The sequence below is a fragment of the Ranitomeya imitator genome, chromosome 2 (assembly GCF_032444005.1).
Source record: "Ranitomeya imitator isolate aRanImi1 chromosome 2, aRanImi1.pri, whole genome shotgun sequence".
NCBI lineage: Eukaryota > Metazoa > Chordata > Amphibia > Anura > Dendrobatidae > Ranitomeya > Ranitomeya imitator.
Window position 1 is genome coordinate 296,873,841 of NC_091283.1, and position 20,184 is coordinate 296,894,024.

Sequence of the window (20,184 nt, forward strand, 5' to 3'; positions counted from 1 at the left end):
CCTTCATACTCTGAGCCCCAGAGCCGCCAGTTGGTGGTTTGTTATTGGAAACTGGATTTACGTGTCCGAGCCAAGACTGTTCCTGGGCTTTGTAGTCCATGGTCTTTAGCAAGACGCCCTGTGCGGAGCAGAGTATAATATTAGGAAGAAGGAAGAAGACACAAGACGATAATAAACAGAAGGGAAAAATAGAGAGGAAATATTGGAGAACAAAACATGGAATATTCAGATGGATCCAATCATTGCTTTATACAAAATCTACTTATAAAATGAACCAAAACATGGAACAAAGCTCAGCTCCGTACACACACGGCTGCACTACATACACCTCGCAACCACACGGCTCTGCTACATACACCTTGTACACACACGGCTCTGCTACATACACCTCGTAACCACATGGCTCTGCTACATATACCTTGTATACACACGGCTCTGCTACATACACCTCGTACACACACGGCTCTGCTCCATAAACCTCGTACACACACGGCTCTGCTACATACACCTTGTACACACACGGCTCAGACTACATACACCTCATACACAGGCAGCTCCACTCTATACAACCCACACACACACGGCTCCTCTCCCTACACCTCCAACACCCACGTCTCCGCTCTGTATACCCCGCACACACATGACTCCACTCCATACATCTCGTACACCCACGGCTCTGCGCCATACACACGTGGCTCCGCTACATACACCTCTTACACACGGCTCCACTCGGTACACATGTGGCTCCGCTCCGTACACACGTGGCTCCGCTACATACACCTCGTACACGTGGCTCCACTCCATACCCCTCGTACATACACGGCTCCGCTCCGTACACCTCGGACACACGCGGCTCTGCTACATACACCTCGTACACGCGGCTCTACTCCATCCACTCCATACCCCTCGTACACACACGGCTCCGCTCCGTACACCTCGTACACACAGGACTCTGCTACATCCACACTGTAAACCCCTCCTGACCCCACACATAAACTTCCCCTCATCCAGCACCATGACAACCAGCACAGCAGGAGCAGAGTCCTGCATACACTGAGGCCCCTGATCATGTGACCCCTGACTCCTCCCCTCCTGTGACCTCATCACAGGTCCTTTGCGGCTCTGCTGGTGGAGGCTCAACACACCAGAACTGTAGCAGGTAAAGACCCCAATGTCCACAGGTGTCCCTTCTAATTGGGGGGAAACTATCCCCTCTAATAATCCTCGGACAGTTCTGACAAACACAGTAAAGTGCCCCTTTATGGAGGTGACAGAAAGTCTGTTTAGTCCCTTTAGCTTCATAGTATCAGCTCTAATCCAATGGGGAGAGAGCGATTTACCCTGAAGAGTCACAGATTGTGGGGTTGTTATAAAATGTTATATTTAGGGGGGTTTTGTGCTGTCTCCTTATAAGAATCACAATGGTTTTGTTCCTTTTCCGCTGATAGATACAAACGACCCAACTATGAAAGACGGGAACCAAGGAAACCTGTATTACTCTCATAGTACAGGGCCCACACAGTATAATGTTCCCACAGATCCTCCATTCCCCCACACAATATTCTACCACCTAAACCACTAGATAATAAATCCTCACTTATCCCCACTCTTGATACCTTTTCTTGGTTCCTGCCCACAGTGTAATGTTCCCACAGTACCAACATCCCCCACAGACACAGTATAATGTTTTCCCAGAACCTCCAGTCCTCATTTTATTTTTGTAACATTTTAACACCTGTTTTGTTTTGGGGTTTTTCATGTAACGTGAAAGTCTACAGAAAAATGCCCCCAAAAAACTCCATTATATTTATAAAGTTGTTTTTCTTACAAAAAAACTTTTCTAAAAGCCTCAAACTTCTGTGTGTGAATCAGACCTGAGATCTAACGTGATAGAAGATTACAGTGCAGGAAGACGGGAAACCTTCATATAGACGGCCGGTGGTGATGGAGACAGTGACGGACTCTGGACAAATCTGTTCCTAGAGCCGTAGTAGAAGATGAAGATGTCGTCCTCATCATGAAGTAGTTATTTCTCCTGTCACATGTAATGAATATCTCCTGCAGTATTACTAATGCCGATTCCAGTGTCGGTAAATGAGACGAGAATTAGCGTTATGGAAGATGAGTCTATGAGGAACGTATTCAGCTGCCGACTCCGAGGAAGAAACTGCTTGTTGTCTGTGGCCTAAATATATACCGTATTTTTCACTTTGTAAGATGCTCCGGATTATAAGACGCACCACAAATTTTGAGGGGAAAAATAGGAAAAAAAAAACTTTTTTTTAATAAATTGGTGGGGCTTCTTATAATCCATGCGTCTTATTGCTTACCAGGGGTTGTGGCTGCGCTGGATCAGGGTCCCAGGGTCGTTGCTGGAGGCAGGAGTGGAGCATTGCTGCAGGCTGGGATGAGGAGGTCTACAGGGGGGCTCCTGTGCTGCACGAGGGCTCTGGTGCTGTGGGGTTGTCTCCAGTGCTGCGGGGGTGTCTCCGGTGCTGTGGGGTGCTCTGCCGACATTTTGTGAAAGGCCAGAGCCCCCAGCAGTTTGTCCATGCTTTCCTGGGGGTGGACTTCGGGAAAATGGCCGCCGGGAGGTGGCGCATGCGCAGATGGAGATCTTGGGACCAAGATCTTGAGAGATGAGATCTCAGTGCTGAAATCTCATCTCCTGAGATTCCGGCGGCCATTTTCCCAGAGTCTGTCACAGAGGAAAGCATGGACAAACTGGGGGCTCTGGCCTTTCACAAAATGTCGCCAGAGCCCCCCCCCAGCACCGAAGCCTCCAGCATCACCCTGGGCAGCAGCGGACAACCGCGGTGGTGGGCGGCAGCGATGGCGGACAACCGCGGCGGCGGACACACCCTCATCCCAGCCTGTAATGGTAAGCGGTATATCTGCTTTGTAAGACGCACCCCCATTTCCCCCCCAAATTTGGGGGAAATAAAGTGCGTCTTACAAAGCGAAAAATACAGTAGGTTTTATTAGTAGGTGTAAAATAATAAATCTTCTCATATGTTTCCCTTATTATCTCCAGTAATTGTATTATTACACAGGATTTTTATGATGTTACATCGGCTCATCTTCTTCTCATTCAGGTCTCTACAATATCGGATCCTCTCAGTGAAGATCTTCTACATAAGAGAATTTTCCTAATTTACCCATCAAGGATGGATATGGACAGAGACAAGATGGCGGAGAGGATATTACACCTCACCCTAGAGATCCTCTTCCGGCTTACTGGAGAGGTGAGAGATTCTGATGACGTCACATTACATCATTCTTATCTATGGGAATAACAGATGGACAGAACTGGAGAGGTGAGGACTCTGGAAATGTCTGTAGTGAGATTTATTAATGTGTCTCTCCATAACCAGGATTACACAGTAGTGAAGAAGACCTCTAGTGAGCGCTGTCAGGACCCTGTGTCTGAGGGATGGGGAAGACCCCTGAGCCCAATCACGGAGCCTCCACCTCACCCCCTGATAAATGAGGAAATCAATGATCAGAAGATCCTAGAACTCACCTACAAGATGATTGAGCTGCTGACTGGAGAGGTGACACTGCTGGGACATTATACAGTAACGCTATGAAGGGATCGGGGGATGACGGTATCATTGTATGTGTCAGGTTCCTATAAGGTGTCAGGATGTCGCTGTCTATTTCTCCATGGAGGAGTGGGAGTATTTAGAAGGACATAAAGATCTGTACAAGGACGTCATGATGGAGGTTCCCCAGCCCCTCACATCACCAGGTAATAGACAGAACTAAATACACACGGCCAATAATTATCTGTATGTAAAGAATGAGTTCAGTTCCTGTATGTGTTTCCTCCAGATCTATCCAGTAAGAGGACAACACAAGAGAGATGTCCCCGTCTTCTTCTTCCACAGGACTGTAAACAAGAAGATCCCAATGTTCCTCAGGATCATCAGGTAGATGGAGAGAAGGTGTCATGAAATCTCCTCTATGATGTGTAGATGGCTGTGAAGATCTTGTGCTCAGTCTTGTTTTATCCACCAGTATTATATGAATTATACTTGTGTAATGTGAACGGTGGAGATGGCAGGATTAGAGCTGATCATAGATGTGACTTCTCCATCTGTCTGTGACTTTTACAATATTTGTTTCAGGGTGAAGATCTGACCCATATTAATACTACAGAGACATATGTGAGGGGTGATGAGCGGTGTAAAGAGGAGATTCCCACATATGACTACCCAGGTGAGTAGTGACCACTAAATGCAGAGAAGTCACAGATTCTTCTCAGTCACCGGCTGTGGCTGCTTTATCGGTGGTGTAGTCCGGCTGTATTACCATGATCACCATTTTGCCTCTAGACCACAACATTCTCCTCCACCCAAATGACTTTGGTCATTGAAAGCCCTTTTCTATAGCTCTTACAACCTGGAGGATCCACCTACCCTCTGGGATTAGAAAATGCTGAATGTAACCTGCCCAGGTCTGTAAACTATAAAGCCAAATGACAGCGTACGTTGAATGTCATGACAAGTTACAAAATCACTTGAAAAATATTATAATGGGTCTGTAAGAGAAAGCGGAGGGTAATGATGCTGTTGGCTTCCTAGAACCCTGATATCTTATCGGATGAATCTACCTTCTCTTCCTTCTGTGCTGCTGAATGTGTTCATATGGTCCCTACAAGAACAGGTCCAGTCTTTCTGGCCAAACTTCACTTTTATGATTGACAATATTAGGCCATGTTCACACTTTGCGGTTTTTACCGCGGAACAGCGGCGATTTTGCAGCTGCGGGTCCGCTGCAGTTTCCATTGCGTTTACAGTAACATGTAAACCCTATGGCAACTGCAAACCGCTGTGCACATGCTGCGGGAAAAACCGCGCGGGAACGCAGCGGTTTACAAACCTCAGCATGTCACTTCTTTGTGCAGAATCGCGGCGGTTCTGCAGCCATAGGAATGCATTGATCCGCTTACTTCCCGCATGGGGCTGTGCCCACCATGCGGGAAGTAAGCGGATAATGTGCGGGTGGTACCCGGGGTGGAGGAGAGGAGACTCTCCTCCAGACCCCGGGAACCATATTTGTGTAAAAAAAAAAAAAAGAATTAAAATAAAAAATAATGCTATACTCACCTCTCAGTGCTGCACGCGGCCGTCCGGTCTCAGGTTTGCTATGCGAGCAGGACCTGCGGCGACGTCGCGGTCACATGACCGTGACGTCACGATCACATGACCGTGATGTCACGAAGGTCCTTCTCGCACAGCATCTCTGGAACCGGACCGCCGCCTGCAGCACCGAGGAGATCGGGACGTCAGAGGGTGAGTATATCATTATTTTTATTATTTTTAACATTACTATTGATGCTGCATATGCAGCATCAATAGTGAAACCAATGCAGGATAAACCCGCAGTGGAACCCGCAAAACAAACCGTGATAAATTTGCAGGGATAACTGCAGCGGGTTTGCCCTGCAGATTTATCAAATCCGCTGCCGGAAAACCCGCGGGAGAACCCGCAGCCCCCTGCCCACGTGTGAACATAGCCTTAAATGTGCAGTGAGGCCAAGTGTGAATTTCTGTACGATAGCAACAGAGTTTCCCTTTATCCTGACTGTTCAATTTGTATTAAAACTAATTTCAGGGAGGATTGTGATAAACTACATATAAAACATTACACCTGTGCCATGATATATCTCTAATCTGTGCGCGGCTGATGGCTGTAATATACATTTATTCACGCCTGCAGGAGATGTGTTGCCTCGAGCCCTGGTGTCATGGCTTCACTCCGTTTTATAAATTACATTATGTTTTCGATCCTAAGGAATTCAGATTACTGCACAATCTCTCCTGAAATGGGGGCGCTAATACTTTCTCTACTCTTCTGCTCAGGGCTCATAGTAGCTCCAATGGCCCACTCCGGTTTACTGTCGGAGTTTTCCCCTCATGAATTCGTTGTTGGGAATGTATCTTTTTTATTCTATGCCTTTTTTTTAACCTGTTCATTCTGTATGATACTTTGATTGTGGTGGGATTGTCCTGCATCACTTATGTGAGTCGGTAACTCCCTGATAGTCTTAAAAAAAGCTCTCCATCGCCTCTTCCAAATGCCGAAGATCTTAGTCTAAAGTGAACCTGTCATCAGGATTGTGCACAGTAACCTACACACAGTGTCAGGCCAGCTCCTTATTACATTGATACCTGGTGATGAAATCCGTCTTGTGGTTGTTGTTGTTTAATCTTTATTTGTAGTTTTCAGTTAACCCTTTCGTGCCCGGGCCTGTTTTTGCCTTTGTGACCGGGCCAATTTTTACAATTCTGACCACTATCACTTTATGAGATTATAACTCTGGAACACTTCAACGGATCCCAGTGATTCTGACATTGTTTTCTCGTGACATATTGTACTTCATGATAGTGGTAAAATGTCTTTGATATGACTTGGCGTTTATTTGTAAAAAAAAGGAAATTTGGCAAAAATTTTGAAAATTTCAAAATTTCACAATTTTCAAACTTTAAATTTTTATGAATAGTTAATAAATAACATTTCCCACATGTCTACGTTACATCACCACAATTTTGGAACCAACATTTTTTTGTTAGGACGTTATAAGGATTAAAAGTTGACCAGCGATTTTTCATTTTTTCAACAAATTTTACAAAACCATTTTTTTAGGGACCACCGCACATTTGAAGTCACTTTGAGGGGTCTATATGAAAGAAAATACCAAAAATTGACACCATTGTAAAAACTGCACCCTCAAGGTGCTCAAAACCACATTCAAGAAGTTTATTAACCCTTCAGGTGCTTCACGGGAATGAATGGAATGTGGAAGAAAAAATAAACATTTACTTTTCTTTCACAAACATTTTCCTTTAGACCTAATTGTTTTTACTTTCACAAGGGTAACAGGAGAAAGTGGACTATACATTTTGTTTTGCAATTACTCCTGAGCACGCAGATACCCCATATGTGGGGGAATACTACTGTTTGGGCGCACGGCAGCGCTCGGAATGGAAGGAGCGCCATTTGATTTTTTTGAATGTAAAATATGCTGGAATAATCAGCGGTTGCCATGACGCGCTTGGAGAGCCCCTGATGTGCCTAAACAGTGGAAACTGTCCACAAGTGACACCATTTTTGAACTTATCTAGAGTGTATTGAGCACATTGAGACCACAGGTTCTTCACAGAAGTTTATAGCATAGAGCTGTGGAAATAAAAAAAAAATCACATTTTTCCCAAATAAATCTATTTTAGCTCCTTATTTTACATTTTTATAAGATTAAAAGGTGAAGTTACTATATACAGTTTGTTGTACAATTTCTCCTGAGCACGCCTATACCTCATATACTACTGCTTGGGCGCATGGCAGGGTTCGGAAGGGAAGGAGCGCCATTTGACTTTTGGAATGCATAATTGGCTGGAATCGATAGAGGACGCCATGTTGTGTTTGGAGAGCCCCTGATGTGCCTAAACAGTGGAAACCCCCCACAAGTGACCCCATTTTGGAAACTAGACCCCTCAAGGAATATATCTAGATGTCTGGTTAGCACCTTGAACCTCCAGGCGCTTCAGATAATTTTATAATATTGACCCGTCAAGAGAAAAAAACATTTTTACCACAAAAATACTATTTTAGCCTCCACTTTTTTATTTTCACAAGGGTAGCAAGAAAAAATGGACCCCAAAGTTTGTTGTGCTATTCCTCTACCCTGTGTGTGGCGTAAATCTACTGTCTGGGATCACGGCAGGGCATGAAAGGGAAGGAGCGGCATATTACAGTGCAGGTTTTGCTGCATTGTTTTGAGGGGGCCATATTACATTGGCAGAGCCCCTGAGGTGCCAGAACAGCAGAACCCCCCCGTAAGTGACCCCATTTTACAAACTACACCTCTGAATGAGTTCATCTAGGGGTACAGTGATCATATTAACACCACAAGTGTGTCACAGAATTTGATACCATTGGGCAGTGAAGAAAAAATAATTTCATTTTTACCACAAAAAAATTGTTTTAGCCCCAGATTTTACATTTTAACACCAGGAAATGGGTAAAAATGGTGCCACAATGTGTTACACAATTTATTCTGAACTTGGCAATACCCCATATGTGGCGGTACAGTACTGCTTAGCCACACAGCAAGACTCTAAAGGGATGGAGTGCTTTTTGACTCTTTGAGAACAAATTATTATAGAATAGTTTCCAGACTCTAAATAAAGAGCCCCTAAATGCCAGAAATGCAGAATCCCCCTCAAGTGACCCCAGTTTGAAAATTATACCCCTTTAGGAATTTATCTACAAGTGTAGTGATGATTTTAACTCCATGGGTGTTTTCCAGAAACAGGCAGCAGTGGATGTTTCTATGTGAAAAATGCAAACTGCCATTGTAGTGACCAGTACGCTGCAGTTATTAGTACATTATGCCCAGGCCGTGCTTCTGGAAACATGCAGCCATAAATTAGGTGGGCTCTAATCACTACAGAGATGCCAAACATGTGGATGATAAATGTGGCTTAGGTACACTGTGGGGCTCATAAGGGAGGGGGCATTTAAATTTGGGAGCGCAGAATTTCTTTTAGGGGGGTGAGTAGCCATAACGCTTTTCCAGAGCCTTTGTCCTAGCAGTAACGTGGAAGCCCCCTATATTTCCGTTAACAGATGATGGACCTGAGTGAGGACTTGCTTTTTTTTGTGGATTGAGTGGAGGCTTTTATTGAAACGAGATCATGAAAAATCCCTATTAAAAAGGTAACCTTTATTTAATTAAAGTTAAAAAACCACCCACGAGGTGGTATGTGCTCACCAAAGATGAAAAAAAAGCACACTGTGTATACCTCAAAACAATAAGCAAAAAACCCTTTATTGGGTTTTTTGCTGCAGTTCCCTAATATTGAACTGTGTTGATACCTGCCTTACAGAGGGGATTGACACCATTGTGGGATTTTTGTTGTGGCGCCCTGCTCATCAACGGCGTCCCTGTTATTCCCTAGATGCACCCTATGTCTGATAATGCCCCCAACTCACACCTGCCAATAATGGGACCCTGCAGCCTAGAAATATTAAAAACTATTATATGCTGGCCTGGTGGCTCAATCAGAGATCAAGAGTTCCTCCACAGGAAAGTGTTTTTATCAGAGAGACTTCTCAAATTGTAAAACTCCAGGGGTTGTCTATAAGGCCACGTGCTCCTGCCCAAGAGACTATGTAGGAAAAACTAAAAGGGAATTTAGAAAGAGTGAATGAACATCTAGGAGATATTAGAAATGATAGGGATACCCCCTTGGCCCAACATATGAGGTTAGTCCATCAAGGAGATTATTGAGGTAGTAAAACCGGGCCCCAGAGGAGGTGACCATGATGGGACCATTCTTAGAAGGGAGTGTGAATGGATATTTAGACTTGACTCCCGGCAGCCCAAAGGAATAAATGAGCAGATGTCATTTGCCTGTTTTGTCTAGACTACCCTATTGTTTTTTGGATACTGAGAAATTGACTAGCCAATTACTATTTTTCTCCTATTAGCAATGCATAGATTTCTATGTATTAGTACCATTGATCCATTTCTGTAAATGGTCTGCCTTGCCTCGTAAGGATTTAATAATATATTTATATGAATTTTGGGAGGTCAATTTTAATTCATAATATTGAATAAATTATACCTATATTAATGAAACAGCAAGACACTAATGTAATACCTGGCTATTGATATACCATTTGTAAAAGGAAAAAACACATTGCTGGTGACCAGAGTTATTGATTCTTTTATTATGTGCAGTTGGGCCCTGATGGCTTTGTATGTTGTGGCCTCTGTTCACACGGGACGCATTACAGTTAGCACAGGGCGTTACTAATAGGGTATGACCCAGATGTTGTGCATACTCTGTGTGAACACTGCTGCAGATTATTTATTTGCACTGGTGTGCCAAGCGGCCAATCCCTGATTGTAGGCTGGCTGTCTCATTTGTTATTACCGCACCTGTGTAGTCGCCATCTTTAATTGGACCCGCTGCACCATGAGAGTGCATTTGACTTGAGGCCTAAACAGGTAAGTGCAAGCACTTCACTGGATTAAAAAAAAAGGGGGGGGGGGGTAGATTAAAAGATTGTACTGGGAAGAGGGAGCTGGAGATAAAAATAAGATAAAAATAAGGATTCAGCTGCTGGTGAGATGGCAGGGTCTGTGTAACACCCTGTCTATAGAGTGCAAATGTGTAATTAGATAGTTGTCACCTGCGCTGAGGATTATTACTCCTATAAAGGAGTGTATAGGTAAATACCAAATTGACACCTGTACTGGGGAAAGAAAATTCAGTTCCGAGGGTTAAGTGCAGAGCAGACACTTGCTTAGAGGCCATACTAATGTGTATGGTACGAATAGCCGGGAATAGTTAATGAGGCTATGTCCTCCGAAGCAAGAACAATTATGCATATATAATCATGCACTTACTACTTGTGAAAACGATGGTACCCTGGAATGGCAGGATGTGCTATTCCTCTTGCAAGAATAGTTAGGTGTAGTAGGCTCCGTAGCGTAGCACAGGATCGTATGGTTTGTGATTTCCTGCGGGAACGTTTTCCCCTAGAGGGCCCTCCTGGCTGGGCGTCCGGAGCTGAAAAGAACCGCCAGCTTCTAGCGTGCCCCAGCCGGAAGCGACGCCGAAGCAGTGGCGGAGTGTGAAGAGGGCGTGGCAGGTAATGTGATGTCACGGCTAATGGGCGGGCGCATGTGGGACCAACCAATCCAACGCGTTTCGAAGGATACCATCCTTCTTTGTCAGTGCTGGGGTTCCCTATAACGCCCATCCTTATATAGCGCTGTTCGCCCGCCCCCTTCAATGCCTGTCCAGGGGATCTATAGAGCGAATCCTGTGAATAGTGTCTTATTGTGAATTTAATATAGCGTATGTGCTGAGCAAGACCTATAGAAAAATAGGACATGTACACCAATGCGGGCAGTACTAAAGTAAGGACATATGTAGACTAGTTGCATATCGAGTCACCAGTGTTACAGCGATTTATGCCATAATTGTCCGGATTATTGGGTGCTGTGCCATAATTCTCCAGATTATTAAAAACTGGGTATGCATTGTTGAGTCTGAGTTATATCAGATGTAGAAAGGGAGAGGGGGGAGAGAAAGATATGACTTAAATAAATTAGTTAAATTAAAACTATCCTTTTATTAGAAAATTAGGCTAAAATATATACATAATAAATCTAATAAAGTCAGGTCAAATGTGCCTGGTAAGAGTTAAAAACATGAATAAAAATAGAATTGAATTTACTTGACACTGGTGAAATACATTTACCCTCTCAAAATTAAGGCAGTGATGCGGGGCCTTTTATTAATCCCCCTCATGAATGACTATTATAGGTCTGCATTTAGTGGGTACATCCACCAAGGAAACATGTACTTTAGGATGCGGAGAGTTACATCCCTGGGTTTTACAGATTAGAAAGCATACAGCTCTATTTCCTGGTTAAGTCCTTTGGGGGCCAGACTGTCGAGTGTGAAGATCCATTTTGATTCTATCCTAGACATTAATTTTAAAAAATCCCCACCTCTAGGATTTTGCCCGACTGTTTGGATTCCACAGAAAACAATATTCGCGCATGAACAATTATGTTTTTCTACAAAATGGCGGGATAGGGGATGCCCTTTAAACCCTTTCTTGATGTTAACTAAATGTTCCTATGCAGACGGATATGACCCGGGACACTTTGAACCGGAAGTTATTTCACATGCTTCCGTGCATTCCACGTGAGGCATGCGCAGACTGCTCATCGGAAGACATTACTTACTTCCATTAGCTCCAGATTCAAATGCATGCGAGGCATGCTTAGATGTGCAGATCATGGCGTGGGGTGATATCCGGCAGAGGTAATAACGGGCTATTTAAGCAGAGGTTTATATAATTCGGTGCACATCACCTTCTATCAAGATGCACTATATAGCAGCAGGCCTCCTGATGAGCCACAGAGGCGAAATGTGTTGAGGCAATGGCGGGCGGGTGGCTGTGACTTCAGATGAGTACTTGAATCCATTATCATTGTGGACATTGATCCGTTACATTTCTATTAGAGATATAAATATATTTTTATCTCTCAAAACTGGTATATGTGCATATGACCAATTATAATATATAGGTTGGATGTTATCTGTGGTAACCACACATAGAATCATGATGTGCATTGATGGAGACTTGTTCCATTTTTAACAATTTTTGGCCAGTTTTGCTTAAAATCCTGGCCGAGGATGCCGCCAGGTAAGACTCATTGTCTATGTTCCCCTGTGGCTGTGGACACACTGACATGGACAGCAACAAACCCTCCCTATGTGTGACTGAAGAACCCAGCGTTCTCCCTCCTACTGTAAGTAGTGGGTGATGGTTCCCTGCTATCCAGGTGCTTGTAACCCATGGGTTACTTAGTATACCTTCTCTCTCTCTTGTTAGGGAGAAGAGGTCCCAAGCCGCAAGTGTGGTATATGCGCCTCGAGGCTCCCTTCCACACATAAGAAAAAGCTTTGCCAGCTGTGCACGGATGAGGTGTTATGTACGGAGCAGCCCTCCCACCTGGACAGCATCAAGACCCTCATAAAACAGTCCAATCCTCAATGGCTACTTTTTCCCAGGCACCAGTACCACAATCCTCTCCTCCTAAGATAAGGAAGATGGTACCTGTGGAATCTGACTCAAACTCGGGCGAAATCCGTACCTCGTATTTGGAGGATTTTTGAGAGAATGAGGGCTCCACTTCCACCCCTAAGCCAGAAAATAAGAAATACTGCTTTTCTTCCAAAGATATGGACTAATTAGTATGGTGAGAGGCACCATGGGGGTTGAGGAGGAGGAAGTAAGACACTCGGTACAAGACGAGAGGTTTGGGGTGGCTGAAACCCAGACATCAGAAGGGGTTTCCTATACATGAGAATGTGCAGAACCTTATCCTTCAGGAGTGGGGCCTCCCTGAAAAAGGTGTTGGTGTCCCTTCGGAGCTAAAAAATCATTTCCCCCTGGACGTGGATGGTTCCTTATGGGAAATTCCTAAGGTGGATGTGCAGGTGTCTAGAGTAGACAAAAAGACAGCTCTTCCCTTTGAGGATTCTTCCCAGCTCAAAGATCCTATGGATCGGAAAATCGAGACCTTGTTAAGGAAATCCTGGGACACCTCCACCAATCTGCTTAAAATGAACATTACCTCAACATGCGTCGCCAGATCTCTATTCCTATGGCTACGCATGTTGGACGTTAACCTTACTCAAGGTACTTCTACAGAAGGCAATGGGGTTCCTGGCTGACTCTTCTGCCCCCCCCCCCCCCACCGGGACCAACTCTTGCAGAGGGAGTTCAGGGGGAAGGGCAAAACAGGGGAAGGGCAAAACAGGGCGATGGCGTTACCCCAAGGGTGGCAAGGGCAAGAACATTCTGGTGCCCCACCACCAACAAACCCCAGACAGACAATGACTGGTCTAAGGTTGGGGGTCGACTCTCGCATTTCCTCACCCAGTGGCAATCCATCTCTACAAACCAATGGGTTCTCCGTACCATACGGGACGGACTGAGGTTAGAATTTGAGAGTCCTCCCCCTCATTACCTAAGGATTACCTTCATGCAGTCTCCACATCTCCAGGAATCCCTGCTGTTAGATTTGCAGGATCTCCTTCAGATGGAGGTGATCTCTCAAGTTCCACAGCAGGAGATAGGTAGAGGCCATTATTCTCATCTGTTTTTCATAAGGAAACCCTCGGGAAAACATCAGGATATCATAAATCTGAAACTCTTGAATCAAGTGGTCAGATACAGACGATTCAAAATTGAATCAATCAGGTCAGCAATCCCGTTCATCGGACAGAATTGGGTAATGGCTACACTAGATCTGAGGGATGCATACTATCATGTGCTGATCCATCTGGACCACAGAAAGTTCCTCAGATTTGCAGTTTCCCACGGTCTTCGGGTGAGCCATTTCCAGTTCAACGTCCTTCCCTTCGGCATCTCATCAGCTCGCGGGTGTTTACCAAAATCATGGCGAAGGCAGTGATCTTCATCCGACGCTAGGGAGTGTGCATTATCCTGTATCTAGACAACCTTCTTATAGTCACATCATCTATTCCTCATCCGAATCTAGATGTGGCAAAGACCCTGAAAATCCTGAAATCCCTGGGCTGGATCCCAAATTTAGAAAAATCGTATCTTTATCCTTCCACAAGGAAGTAGTTTCTAGGAATCCTTCTAGATTCGGATATGACATCTTTCTTACCCAGGGATCGTCAACTCGACCTCGTCCAAAAAATTTCCAGATTCAGGGACCAGAAGTTACCTACCTTAAGGGATTCAATGTCCGTCCTGGGATCCCTGACTTCGTGTATCCAGGCGGTATTCTGGGCTCAAGCTCGTACACGAGTCCTACAATCTCACGTACTTCTATATTCAAGAAGACATCAGGGTCCACTGATCAAGAGAATTCCACTTCCCGGTCATGTGAAATCGGCCCTGTTGTGATGACTGGACTACCGAAACCTTCAGCGGGGGATCAGCTTCCCCTGAAGATACTCCTTTCGGATGCCAGTGAGAGAGGATGGGGTGCAGTAGTAGAAGGATCTTACTTCTAGGGGATGTGGCCCCAAAATATCAGCTCCAGCTCCTCAAATTTGAGAGAGATGAAAGCAGTGGAGGGAGCATTAAAAGCCTCATCTGCCCTGATTCAAAATCACCACATGCGTGTCTATTCAGACAACATGACCACAGTGGCCTACCTCTAACACCATGGGGGCACAAAATATGACATAGTCTATTGTCCATATTGGCAGTACATCTAAAAGGATCAGACAATATTCAGGCAGACTTCCTCCGCAGGGAAAGACGTGCATCTGAGTGAGTGGTGACGGGACAAGCGGTCTTCTTGTCCCTGACTTCGTGATGGGAAAGTCCCGATGTAGACTTGTTTGCAAATGGCCAAAATGCAAAAGTGAAGATGTTCTTTTCCCTCTGTCCCGCAAGCGGAGCACAGGGAATAGATGCCTTCTCCCATCCTTGGAGCTTCAGCCTGGCGTACGCCTTCCTGCCAATAACGATGCTGGCGAGAACACTTCAGAAGATTTGAATAGATCAAGTCACTACGATCTTAGTCACTCCCATGTGGCCAGGGAGAAGCTGGTACGGTTCCTGGCTGGACATGGCTCAGGAGGGTCCTTTGTTCCTGCCTCAGAAGATCGACCTCCTTCACCAGGATCCCCTTCTATATCCGGATCTAGACAAATTGAACCTTGCGGCCTGGCTACTGAAGGCAAAATCTTAAAGGCTAAAGGACTCTTGGATAAAGTAATCCAAACTCTTCAGAAAAGTAGAACGCCAGTAACTAATGCCATCTATGGCAAGGTCTGGAAACGATTCTCATCCTGGTGTTTCCCAAACACTCCTGATCCCTTCCATCCCAATATAGTGCAGATTTTAGACTTTCTGCAAAAGGGGTTGGAGCTAGGACTAAAGGTACCTTCACACATAACGATTTTGTTAACGATATCGTTGCAACGTCACACTTTTTGTGATGTAGCAACAATCCCGCTAATGATCTCGTTATGTGTGACAGCGACCAACGATCAGGCCCCTGCTGGTAGATCGTTGGTCGTTGGGGTCGTAAGTGCGGCCCTGCACTTAGTAACCCGATGTTTACCCTGGTTACCCGGGGACTTCGGCATCGTTGAAGACCGTTTCAACGATGCCGAAGTCGTTCCCCTGATCGTTGGTCACTGGAGAGAGCTGTCTGTGTGACAGCTCCCCAGCGACCACACAACGACTTACCAACGATCACGGCCAGTTCGTATCGCTGGTCGTGATCGTTGGTAAGTCGTTTAGTGTAACGGTACCTTTACACACAGAACACTGAAAGTGCAGGTATCAGCTCTTAGCTCTTTCTTTGATCAAGACTTAGCTGGCCACCGCTGGGTTAACCGCTTCATGACCTCTGCAACTAAAATTCATCCTAGGCTCTGTAGTCAGATTCCCCTTCAGATTTGAATTAAGTCCTGAATAGTCTAACCCGAGATCCATTTGAACCTCTTTCATCCATGACCTTTAAGAACCTGACCCTCAAAGCCATCTTCTTAGTTGCGATTACCACCGCTAGGCGCATAGAAGAGTTACAAGCCCTGTCCATACAGGAACCTTATCTAACTATCACTACAGACAGTATTATCCTTAGGTTAGATTCCTAAGAGGTTCCGTCTGCATCGCCTATTTCAGAGATTTACATGGAAACCCCCAGTGTAAGCACTCAATGCAGAGCGCAGGATAAATGGGCACCGAACCTTACTACGATCTTTGGGAGGCAGAATGAAAAAATCAGCAGCATGTGAAGAATTGGTTTTATTTTTTTTTTGTATGCCGCTCTTCCTGCGGTATAAGTGATTAGCTGACTTTCTTCTTCGTGTCAGTGTGATTACAGCGATACCAGATGTATATCGGGTTTTTATGTTTGGCAGCTTTCACACACTAAAAGACACTTTTTATTGCAAAAACAAGTTTTTGCATCACCATATTTTGAGAGCTAGAATTTTTCCATGTTTTGGCCGACAGAGTCATGTGACAGCTTGTTTTTTGTTGATCGAGCTGACATTTTAATTGGTAACATTTTCGTGCACATGACATTTTTGATCTCTTTCTATTCTAATTTTTAGGAGACAGAATGATCAAACACCAGGAATTCAGGAATTTTAATGACGTTCCGTGTGTAGTAAAAATAATAAGGCAACTTTATTCTTCGGGTCAGTATTATTACAGTGATACCACTTTTTTTTTTTTTTTTTTAATGTTTTGCCACTTTTTCACAATAAAAACTATTTTAGGGTATGTGCACACGTTGCGGATTTGCCTCTAGAATTTTCTGTGCGGATTCTGCATCTCTTGGCAGAAAATGCAGGTGCGGATTTGATGCATTTTTTTATGCGGATTTTGTGCGGATTTACTGCATTTTTACCCCTGCGGATTTCTATAATGGAATGGGTACAAAAACGCTGCAGATCCGCACAAATAAATGACATGCTCCTTCTTTTAATCCGCAGCGGTTTCCGTGCTGAATTTTTCACACCATTAGCACAGCATTTTTTTTACATTGTACTGTAAATCACTTGCGGATCTGCAGTGTTTCTGCGTGGAAAAAAACACTGCGGATCCGCAGTAAATCCGCAACGTGTGCACATAGCCTTATAGAAAATAAATAATTGTTTTTGCATCTCTTTATTCTGAAAGCTATAACTTTTTTTGTTTTTCCGCTGTTGGAACTCTATGGTGGCCTCTTTTTTTGTGGGACAAAATGATGTTTTTCAGTGGTACCATTTTTATTTTGAAATGACTTTTTGATCTCGTTTTGTTTGGTGGCATGATGAAAAAGCAAAGGTTCATGCACTGAATGAGTGAACAAGTGTGACCGTTTTATGGGTTGGCTCGCTATAACAAATGTGTACTTTTTGTGTGTTTATGTATGTGTGTGTGTGTGTGTGTATGTATATATATATATATATATAGATAGATACATGATAGATATATGTATGTATATAAATATATATACTGTATATGTATGTGTGTAATATATAAAGCTGAATGTGTGTGTGTGTGTGTGTGTGTGTGTATGTATGTGTGTGTGTATGTCCGGGATTGGCATCTGCACCGTCGCCGCTACAGCCACAAAATTTTGCAGTCACACATCAGGACCCCTAGAGTGTCATAGGCTATGTTGTGAGGCAAAATTTTAACCCCGCGCATTCCAATTCACCAAACAATTTTGCCCCTATCTACGTAATGGGGAAAAAGTGAAAGGAAAAGTGTTGGAGGCAAATTGACAGCTAGGAGGAGATGGCATACAGGTATATACTATATACAGGGGAGATGATATACAGCTATATATTATATACAGGAGGAGATGACATACAGGTATATACTATATACAGGGGACATGACTTACAGGTATATCTAATATATAAGCTGAATGTGTGTGTGTGTGTATGTCCGGGATTGGCATCTGCACCGTCGCAGCTACAGCCACAAAATTTTGCACAGTCACACGTCTGGACCCTGAGAGCATCATAGGCTATGTTGTGAGGTGAAATTTTAACCCCGCGCGTTCTAATTCACCAAACAATTTTGCCCCTATCTACATAATGGGGAAAAAGTGAAAGGAAAAGTGTTGGAGGCAAATTGACAGCTGCCAGATGTGAACAAGGGGGACTTAAAGACTGAGAGCGATGGCGCCAAAGAGTATATACTGTACAGTTGCTAAGGTGGGGCCCCGACATGGGATACTCACCACACACGGGGATATGATCACACACACAAAATGCGCCACACACTACCACGTGCTTGAACACATATCACCCTCAGCACACAATTCACCACACATACACCAACCTCGCCACATAAAAGTCGAAACACAAAAGTCGCCGCTCAAAACTCGCCACGCGCAAAACTTGCCACATGCAAAACTAGGCTCACGCAAAACTAGCCACACGTGCAAACCTCACCTCATGGAAAACTCGCCACACGCAAAACTTGCACACGCGGAAAAATTGCCACATGAACAAAAGTTGCAACACATGCAAAAGTTGCCTCACACAAAACTTGCACATACTCAAAACGCACCACACATAAAACTCGCCACGCGCAAAACTCGCCATGTGCAAAACTTGCTGCACACAACTTGCTACACTAACCTGTCACATGCAACTCGACACAAAAAGTTGCTACACGCATGTCTCCACACAAAACTCATCTCACAAAAGTCGCTACATGTATGCCACCACACGCAACTCAACACACACAACTTGACACATGAAACTCACACAAGTCTGGTATTATCCTTCAAAAATAAAAATCTGATTAATAAGCAGACAAACTACAAGAGCAACAACTGTACCGTATAGGAAATACGGCAGCTGTCAGTCACATGACCTGTCTATTATGTGTATGTGTGAGCTAATATATACTGCCAGGGGGGAGGGTATTCTGTTGGCTGGGGATTTATCAGGCTGCCAATTTAGCTTACAAATACTGAGGTAAAAATACTGAGCAAATAACGTGTGAACAAGGTCTAATGCAGGAGGAGATGACACACAGGTATATACTATATACAGGGGAGATGACACACAGGTATATACTATATACAGGAGGAGATGACACACAGGTATATACTATATACAGGGGAGAAGACACAGGTATATGCTATATACAGGAGCAGATGACCTACAGGTATATACTATATACAGGGGAGATGACATACAGGTATATACTATATACAGGGGAGATGACATACAGGTGTATACTACATATAAGGGACATGACAAACATGTATATACTGAGGGGAAAGTGAGAGGTGTGAGGTGAAAATGAGGGGTGTGAGGTGAAAATGAAAAGGTGTGAGTGCAAAATGAGAGGAGTGAGGGAAAATAGTGTAGTGATCGGAAAATGACATGTGAGGTCGAAATAACAAGTGTTAGGGGGGAATGAGAGGAGTGAGGGGGAAAATAAGAGGAGTGAGGGGGAAAATGAGAGGTAGGGAGAAAATGAGAGATGTGAGGGGGAAAATGAGAGGCGTGATGGGAAAATAAGAGAAGTGAGGTGCTATAACTAAGCACAGATATTTACTATGCCCAGGCAACGCTGGGCTCTTCAGCTAGTATATATATAATGTGGCGCCCCAGGGTCCTGGTTGTCACAGTAGCATTGCTTTCCTCACAGGAGGAATGATGTTACGCTTGGAAGCGATGAAAGATAACTCTTATCAGGTAATCACAATGCACACAACATGTTCCCACACCAGGCCACAAGAGGGAGCTTTTGATCCTATTCCTAGGTGACTCCTCTGCATATGCAGATATATTGTGGTTTTGAGGGAAAGTCAGGCAGATTCTGCCCTGTGATCTTGTGCCCTGGGACTGTGGCTGCTGAAGTCTTCAGTAAACCAAGTAAAGAGACTGCAAACCTGTGTCCTCGTTCTTTACTGCACCATTCACCATCTTCCATCCATACTCCGGGAGCCCTGCGGATATACTTCACCTGTGGGAAGTTATACCATCTAGCTGCCATAACATCACCCCAGAAGACCACTTAAAGCAGCGTCGGTCCCCACTGACCGAATACCACAGGTGGCATCATGAACATAAACTTTATTCACTCCTCCTGTCCTGTATATATACACTGCACAGTACCACTCCTCCT

The 20,184-nt window shown here is 44.4% G+C and overlaps 1 protein-coding gene across 1 annotated transcript in view; it reads left to right on the forward strand.

Annotated features, from left to right (window-relative positions):
• The first annotated feature begins 3,158 nt into the window (after positions 1-3,158).
• LOC138663313 (oocyte zinc finger protein XlCOF6-like) overlaps positions 3,159-20,184 on the forward strand; it is a 45,808-nt gene continuing 28,782 nt past the window's right edge. Inside the window, exons 1-5 of the mRNA XM_069749487.1 lie at positions 3,159-3,245; positions 3,375-3,554; positions 3,628-3,751; positions 3,835-3,932; positions 4,131-4,221. Coding sequence (XP_069605588.1) covers positions 3,168-3,245; positions 3,375-3,554; positions 3,628-3,751; positions 3,835-3,932; positions 4,131-4,221 — 571 coding nt within the window. The 5' untranslated portion in view covers positions 3,159-3,167. The remainder of the gene's footprint in view (positions 3,246-3,374; positions 3,555-3,627; positions 3,752-3,834; positions 3,933-4,130; positions 4,222-20,184) is intronic.